Source organism: Sorex fumeus, unplaced genomic scaffold (genome assembly GCF_029834395.1).
Source record: "Sorex fumeus unplaced genomic scaffold, SorFum_2.1 ptg000030l, whole genome shotgun sequence".
Classification (NCBI taxonomy): Eukaryota; Metazoa; Chordata; class Mammalia; order Eulipotyphla; family Soricidae; genus Sorex; species Sorex fumeus.
Window position 1 is genome coordinate 13,462,504 of NW_026606087.1, and position 9,512 is coordinate 13,472,015.

At 37.8% G+C, this 9,512-nt stretch overlaps 1 protein-coding gene across 1 annotated transcript; it reads right to left on the reverse strand.

The window, feature by feature from the left end:
- Positions 1 to 3,321: 3,321 nt before the first annotated feature.
- On the reverse strand, positions 3,322 to 4,272 carry LOC130025283 (olfactory receptor 52H1-like). The gene has a single exon (XM_056116239.1). It carries the CDS (start codon positions 4,270 to 4,272, stop codon positions 3,322 to 3,324), a length of 951 nt encoding a protein of 316 aa, XP_055972214.1.
- Between the last annotated feature and the right edge of the window lie 5,240 nt (positions 4,273 to 9,512).

The window sequence follows — 9,512 nt, forward strand, 5'->3', positions numbered from 1 at the left end:
AAAACACAAGGGAGAAAAGTCATCTGAACTTTTATGTTTATTAAAGTACTATTTACAATAGGTCCAATCTGGAAACAACCAAGTACCTGAGACAGATCACTAGATAAAGAAACTATTGTACATCTGCACAGTGGAATAATACACAGCCACCAGGAAAATGAAGTCATCGATTTTTTTATAAATAGATGAACATATTGTTTTTATTTTAAAAGACTGGTTCACAGCATTTGATCACATTAAATATGTCAACACCAATAACACCATCATTACACCTTTATACTAACTTTATTTCCAATTTTCCCACACCATCCAAGACTACCCCAGAGGCAGATGCTAAATAATTTATTTTGTATTGCCTCTTATGAATAATTGACTAAAATTATCCAAAACTCTTTCCTTAGAGGAAAGGGTTGAATCTAATCTTGGAACAATTAAACCCCTGAGTAACAGATTATTAAGTGTGGTTAGACTTTGAGTTTTGTGTGCTGAATATATATACACATATATGTACATTATTGTGTATATATATTTTTTATCAAGATTAGTTTTCTTCTTCATTACACCTCATCAAGGTTGAGTACTTCTCTTGGTATATCAGTGGTGTAATTGTATGAAATGTCACATAGCCGCAAAAATGGTCCTGTGCTCAAGGTAGTCTACAAATTTTCCATAGGGTTAAATAAGTTTTCAACTGGATGGTTATTTAGGAGACTGGAAAAATCTCTGCACCGTGCTGCTCTCTTTTGAGATTCATTTGTGGGTCTGGATCATGGCCAGTAATGCCCTTAAATTGCTCCCAAGGTGGTTCATGGGCTTGATTGCCAGGAAAACCAAAACACAGGGAGATGAAAGCAGAGCCCATTCCCGACTCCAGAAGCCTGGAGACTACAGTCACATATCCGACATACCTGGATAATAGAGTGCATTCAATGCCTTGCGATAATACAGTTTTTTAAATTAGAACCCCAGTGTGATTTCTGGGATTAAATCCCCGGGGTTCCGGATATTTTTCAGACAATAATTATTTGCTTCTCAAAAAGAAATGACTGAGCATGCTTTTCAGTCAGCTTTCTGTACAATAAGATTAAATCCAAGTGTCCTTTTTAAAAAATTTTTATTAGTGAAACACCATGAGGTACAGTTGCAGACTTACAGATTTTTGTGCTTGGGTTTTACTTATACAATGATCGAGTACCCATCCTTCCACTAGTGCCCATTCTCCACCACCACTAATCCCACCCCCCATCCTCCATCCCACCCTGCTTCTGTGGCAGTGCAGTCCCTCTTGTTCTCTCTCTCTCCTTTTGGGTGCTTTGGTTTGCAAAAGAGGAATTGAGTGGCAATCATGTTCGGTCTATAGTCTACTTTCAGCATGCATCTCCCATCCTGGGCGGATCTTCCCAACACCGTTTATTTGGTGCTCCCTTCTCTATCTGCGCTGCCTTTACCCCTAGAGTGTGCGGCTGGCCTCCAAGCCAAGTCTCTTTATTTTGGACTGATTCTGTTCTTTTTACTTCAACGGAATTTGTTAACATCTGTCCAAATGTCTCCCAAAGATGGCATTATCACCCACTAAGATCCACTGACGTGATTCAAGACGTAGTAGAGATCTCAGTGCATTTAGAGGGCAGTTTTGTTTGCCATCTGAAAGAAGAGAGATTTCCAGGAGGACCTGAGCATTTTTTTCCAGAAAAAAGCAGTAGTGAAACAAATAAGTATGAGGGCCTCTGAATAGATTTCTCTGAAAGAATGTTTTCTTTGTTACTTTTTAAAGATTTTGTACATTACACACAAATATAGCCCAAAATATCATCGAGATTACTTCCAGGATCATTTTATCTAAGTTGTGGTCTCTGGGAAATATTATAAAAAATTTATATAGTGTTGGAGATACAGTATGTTTGTGGTTGGAGTGGTAGGACAGTCGTACTTAGGGCTAACACTTAGCTCTGGGCTCATAGGTCACTCCTGGTGATAGTCTGGGAGCCATACACAGTACCAGGGATAAATCTGATTGCCCTATACAAGACTAGTGCTTTAAAGTTTGTGCTTTTCTCCTGCCCCAAAACTTGGTTTCTATGAAAATTAAACTTACAAAATAATGTGCAGAAATAATTTTATACTAAAACCAAAATTCTTCAATAGCCACAATAATTAGAGAAAATAGGTATTTTGATAAAGTGGGGTTTTATTGGTGGAACATTAAGATTAAGATTAATAAATCTACCATACAACAGGCATTTTGTCTGCCATTTAGGGAGAGCTATGTTGCTTCCAGAACTAGCAAATTTCACAAAGAACCCAAGATTTCTTATTAAATCTCCTACTTATCTTCTCGAGAATAGTACTGCACTGAACTGACCTCTCATTGTTCACCCATTTGCTCAAGCGGGCCCAGTAACGTCTCCATTGTGAGACTTGTTACTCTGTTTGGCGTATTGAATACATCACGGGTAGCTTGCCAGACATTGCTCTGCAGGCAAGTTACTCTTGGTAGCTTGCCATGCTTTCCGAGATGGGTGTAGGAATTGAACCAAGGTCAACTGCGTGCAAGGCAAACGCCGTACCCACTGTGCTATCGCTCCAGCCCCTTTTAGAGAATACAGAGACTAACTGAATTACGAGAGAGTTAAGGCACATTTTATCAGGTCACCAATTGATTTTCATAGCTATCAATTCTTTTGCAGTTAGAAAAAATAGAGATCACTAATTTTGTAAGGAAATCTTTTCTATTTTCTGCCTTTATAAGAGGGAAAAGGAATTAAAGCCTCATATATGACACATTTACACTATTGATGAGAGAGTTACTGAACCATGAGTGATTAATTTTTTTGTTGATGTTTTTAGGTTCTGTTTTTGTTTTCTTTTTTTGGTGGGGAGAGGGCACATCCATTCATACCCCAGGATCATTACTCCCCCCTCAGTTTCTCTTCAATAAGAAATCATTTTCTTGTTACTTTTACCAACTTTCATCTGGTCATGTTCGATTTACTGAATCCCAAACTCTGAGACTTGTTATATACCTGTCAAGCATAGATTATGTTTTATATTCTTACCTTGCTATCCCATAAGTCTTGGCTATCTCAAAAATAATATGAAATTTCCCGCTGAACAATCTATTGAAAAAAATCGATGTTCATTGAAGATTTTGTCACTTCAAATTATATCTAAATATTTAATCCATTTCATGGAGTTACAACTTAGAAACAAATTCTAGGAGTTCATGTTGATTTGTCACCATTATAGATATTATAAAATAAAATAAATTCCAAAGTCAACATGATCACCTCTTTCTTTTCCTTTCCACGCTTTAAGTTCTACTCATTGTATCTCTTTAAGGAGGAAGATGTGAATGAATTTTTCCCGAATCTGCTTGGTCTTCACCCCATAGATAATTGGATTGAGTGCAGGAGGGATAACTATGTAGAAGTTGGCAACCATAATGTGGAAGGAGAGAGGAATATTGTGGCCAAAACGGTGAGAAAGGACAGAAAACAGGAAAGGAGTATAAAATATAAGAATGACACAAACATGAGAACCACAAGTGTTGAGGGCTTTCTGGTGGGCATCCTTTGATGGGAGGTTAAAAATGGCATGAAGAATGAGACCGTAGGAAACACCAATAAGGATCATGTCTGAGAGAATAGTCATTATAGGAACTGAAAACCCATACCATTTGTTGATGGAGATGTCTGCACAGGAGAGTCGAGCAACCCCTATGTGCTCACAGTAGGTATGGGGCATGTGGAGAGTTCCGCAGTAAGGCAGTCTCTTTAATAAAAACACCATTGGGAAGACGATAACAAAGCTCCTGCTGAGAATGCCTATTACAATCTTAGTAATCATTTGGTGTGTTAGAATAGTGGTATACCTGAGAGGGAAGCAAATGGCAACATAGCGATCAAATGCCATGGCTAAAAGAATGGCAGATTCCACACCAAAGCTACAGTGGAGAAAAAACATCTGAGTAAGACATCCAGGAAAGGTAATTTTCTGGGGACCAAGCCAGTAGATGCTCATTGCTTTGGGTACACATGTATTAGACAGGACGAGATCTGTAGCAGACAGGATGGAGAGGAAAAAGAACATGGGCTCATGCAGGCTTCGCTCTGTGGAGATAAGATAGATAAGGGCACCATTGCCCAGGACAGCCACAAGGTAGATAATGAAGAATGGAATGCTGATCCAGATGTGAAAGTGCTCCAGCCCTGGGATTCCCAGTAGGATGAAGGCTTCTGGATTGTAGCTGCTCAAGTTGAAGTTTGCCATCATGGTCTTGTGCAAGAGAGAAATCTTTCACTATAAATAAAAAATAAACTCCATTGTTCACTATGAGCAACAATTTAAAGGCTCAGCCTTTTATCCTTCTTCAGTATAAATTTATTTCAGCTTTCGAAAATGACAAACTGCTCCTTTTTTAATTTTGGGGGGAATCTGACAAAATATGATCACATTAAAAGATTTCTCAGCGATATCAAACTTACCAATGTATGTGTTTAATCCAGCTCCCAGTAATCATGGCAAAAATTTAATAAGCCAAATAATGGAATTATTTTTGCAGCAAAACACTAAGTAGGAACTTTGAACAAAGTTTTTCTTTTTAGATACTTTAAACTTTAAATGACACCTGGGGGATCACATGGCCTTCACAGGTCAGTCTCAAACATCAAGGCATATCATGCATTTTCTTTTAAGTTTTTTTTGTGTCTCAAGGATAGAACATTAATTCTAGCACTACCAAAGCTGAAGTATGAAAAGGAAAAATGAAAATAACATTCATCTTATTTTTCATCTCCATCTACCTCTATTAATAACAACAATTGTTCACATAAAGAGGATACCAGTGGTATTCTCTAAAAGAAATACTTATCTCTTTTGTCAAAGATGACACTTTAAGATTTTCCCATGTTGGATTTATTTTTAAGAATATATTTTCAGAGAAATGTACAAAGTTAGTCCTCCATGTAGGCCTGGTCTCCAGAGTGAGATATCTGGATCTTCTAGGAATTGGGGTAGGCTGAGCCCTTACCTGATGGGAAGACCCAGAGCTCTCCCCACCTTTGACTTTGTTGGCATATAAATGTTCTAATTCCATAACTAATCTAAAGACATGCCAAGCTACCATATGATCCCAGTTCCACAGCTCCTGGTACATCTCTATATTTCACTGTCCTGACAGCCTAGAGGGAGCAGAGAAAATCAGATGGTAGTATGTAGACGACCATTAAGATCAATGGATGAAAACAAAATAGAAGTCATAGTACATCATCAGAAAATGACTCTAGTAGCACATTGTGAGAAATGTGTTAACAAGCAATGTACAGAAAATTATGTCATGCCTGCTAAAAGGAGAGCCATTGATGTGTGTGGGGATGGGTCATTGATGGACAGGGACGGTCACACTGGCAGTGGGATTGATGTGGCAACACTGAATATTACATTTACTGTATTATGATAAATCTTTGTAAATCATGATGTTTAAGAAAAGTTTCAAATATTTAAAAAATTAGTAAGTAAACTAAATGATGCTTCTAAGCAATAAAAAAGAATATATTCTTTATCATTCCTATGTCAGAGTCTTAGAAATGAGATCCTTCTCTAACATATAAATATAAAGTTCAGTAAAAGTAGCATACGCAATGTTCAACTAACATTTTTAAAAGCGACTATCACTGGCTAATCTATTTGAGAACTCTATTTGAGACTTTTTTAAAACATAATTCTTCTGTGTTTTGATATAATACTCATATTCTTTCTCACATCATTAGACACTTATCTTTCTAACCACATGAATGTTTGAGTTTGAAAGTGAGACATCCATGTATGCTAATTTTCCTCATACACTGGATAGCCTTATAAATATTCTGAAATATATGTAATGAATATATTCCTCAATTCTTGGCTTTGGAATTATATAGTTATTAGTCATCTTATGCCTAGTAAATTCACATAGAACGCATTCAGGTGCATCCAACTTAGCATGTCCCAAAATACCACAATTCTCATTTCGTTTCCCCAACAAATTCTCCCAAAATGTTTTCCACACAATTGATAATAGTGTATCATACTGAGTTTCTTAAAGTAGAAGATTTTTTAAAATTATTATTAGTGAAACACCATGAGACCATGAGGTACCGTTGTAGACTTACAAATTTTGTGCTTGGGTTTCACTTATACAATGATCTAGTGCCCATCCCTCCACCAGTGCCCATTCTCCACCACCACTAATCCCAGTATCCCTCCACATCCCAGCGCTCACCCCTCCTCCCTCTGTGGCAGGGCACTCCCTTTTGTTCTCTCTCTCCTTTTGGGTGCTGTGATTTGCAAAACAGGAATTGAGTGGCAATCATGTTCAGTCTATAGTAATGTAGAAGATTTTTTACATTTATCAAATCTCCTTCACTTGCAATCATCCAATCTGTGTTGCGAACACTTCTCTTATTAAGGCATTCACCTTCTATATATCACTCTACTCCAGCCACTTGTAGCTATCAATTCATTGATTGTTCTATGCTGCACGCCTTTATCTTTAACCAGGACCTCTAGTTAGATTCATTTTTCAAGGGCACTTATTCTCATTGTGTAACTAAAGAAAGACTTTGTGAAGCATTATTACCTAATCCAAGGGAGGGCACGGGGAAACAAATATATAATTCCAAGTAAGAAGAAATAGGTTGTTTGGTACTTCATAAAAATCATATGGCTACTACAAGAACAGTAGGGTCTGTCTCATTTTAAAAGTGCTTAATGTAAACTTATTACAGTGAAAAATCAATGTAGAGAAGCTTTAACTATAATTTTGGACTCAGGAATCAGTTTTCCCTGCATTGCCATAAAATTATAAATATTATAGGTTATCTTGCTAGACATTTCCTATGATATACTACTAATATTTTGTAAAGAGCAATGAGAGAGGCTTTAATAATAGACACACCTCATTTACACATTACCCATATTTACATCATGAGTATCAGTTTCAACGATACTCACAGTTCTCATCATTAAATGTCTCAGTTACTGGAGCTCACATTTTGCCCACCTTCTTCTCACCTCTCTATCACCTCTATATCTCATTGACTCTTCTCCTTTCAGGTGTTGCCTTTTAGAAAGCTCCTTGTGTACCACATAACAGGCTCATACCATGAAAGTCCTTGTTCAGTTAACATGTTGAAGGTGCATTCAAGAACCTGAGAGTGCAGACGTAGCAATCAGGAAAAGACCAAAGAAAGAAAGAAGCTGTCCAGGGTCACTAAGGACAGATATAAAACCAAGAGACACACATGGATTCCTGTTCATACCGGGAAGAACAAAAACAGAACACAAAAGAGAGGGTTTAAATGTACTTCTCTTGTTTCCTCCAGAGACTAGAGACAAGTATGTAGCAGAGGGCCTCTGAGCCATAAAGACCTATGCTACTCAGGTCCCAGGGCCCTTGATTTTTTAGGAAGTTAAAAAGTAGTCAACCAGAGTAATATTTTGACAGCTTATACATTTACATTGCTCGTGTTATGGGTTTCTCATTACTTTTAGATCCAGAGTTATCTCATTAATTGCTAGTAATGACCTAACTTGCTTAGTCATTTGACCTACATGCCTCTCCCACTTGCTCTCAACAGAGTGCTTTTTGTGCAGGTTCTGTTTCATCTTGTCCAAATATCTGAAACAGTGCTCTATAGAGAATCATCACATATCACTCATGAATAAACCTATACGGTTCTAAGTGTAGATCGGAATCCTGGGAAGGGGCCAGAGAGAACAAAGTTACACACCTACATATAGCTGACAGTGAATTGATCAGTGGCACCAGATGGTTCCTAGAGCATGCCAGGTATATTCCACAGTCACTGAATCCCACCCATTCTGGGTAAACCCTAGCACTACAATATCTGGAAGCTTTGTATCTTCAGGGCCATTTCACATTGAAGCACAGATGGTTGGCCTAGAATCACTAAAAGGAACTCAGGACTCTTCACAACATTTTGGGAGGCCTGATTTCTAAATTCTGGGAAATTCTCATCTATGACTTCTCTAACAATTAGTTCTTCAGCAAATTTGCCTTCGTTTTCCTTTTAGAGAAGAGATATTTAAATACTTTTAAAAATTAGAGCTTGGGAAGGACTTAACACAGAAAACCAGCCGTTTGGAGCAGAAAAGCGATTGGACTATGTGTTAAACCACGCCATCATGCCTGCCTGGAGGGGAAAGGGTGTTGCCCCAGTCGCCCTCTCCTCTCTGGAAAGAAAGATGGTGGCCGCACGGGAGCCTTGTGGATAGCAGGTTTGAGCCGGGGGTGGGGGCGGCAGGGACCCCATGGGAAGGGGGGCGTTCCAGTCCGTCCTTCACGCCCTACCGAGGTCACCAGTTGCCCCCCACGAGCAGCTCTCCAGCACAGCCATGACTCCAGAGCACAGAAACCAAACTCTTAACTATCTAACTTTTAATAGAAATACTTCCAGGGTTAATAAGTAAAATAGCAGAAATCCAAAACCACACAGCCACTATTGTGGCCGGGTGACATCATTTAATTCTTAAAACCCAGCTGTAGAAAGCAAATCATTTCACAACGCTTTTTCAGCATGTCTGATTTGGGGGCGGGGGGCCTGTAAACTCTAAATAATAATGGTGCATCTTTTATCGAAACAATGAATCTAGTCAAAGTAGATAGAGTGTTAACTAGAACTTATCTGCCTCACAGGAATTGGGAGGGGTGGGAGGTGGGGTTCTATTGGGGTTCGCGGTTAAAAATAAGTATTGGTAAAGGGAAATGTGTTTGATATTTACATGACTGAGACCTAAACCTGAAAGCTCTGTAACTTTTCCCATAGTGATTCAATAAATAAATAAATTATAAAAAAAAAATAATCCAGTCAGGGCAAAGTAAAAAAAAATAAATAAATAAAATAAAATGAAGATAACATCTCGAAGGGCATGGCCATATGTGTTAAAGTAATATGTAACATGTTGAGCACGTGATAGGTTTTAAATGATTGCTTCTTTTCCTGACCTCTCTATTATAAACACAAAAAATTCCTTTTTCCAGCTAGGTACTACACACTAAAACAAATCTAGCATTTTCCTACCCAAACTTCTACTCATGCTTTTTCTGTTTTTACCTCTCCATTTGTTGAACTCATCAGTTTTTAAATGATTTTCACCATATCATTTGCTCCAGAAAGTGTATCCCTGTCATCTAGAACAAATGCATAATAATTATCAAATAATACTGTTTGATTACCTTTGAAAATCACAGAATTAAAAGGATCTTAATCCCTTCACTTTATTTAACAGGAAAGGAAAGAGTTAAGCAGCTAGCAAGCAAGAGGCAGGACTAGACAGCTATATTCCAGGTCAGATGTTTTCTGATAATTCACACTTCTGTGACTTGATGGTACTATGTTATAAGTACTTTATATGTACTAGTTTATAGATTTCTACATAATGATGTCTAAATCCCCAAAGACACAATTTTCAGGTCTTTTCATGTTCAAGTTCTTATACCAGCCTTCTTCTTA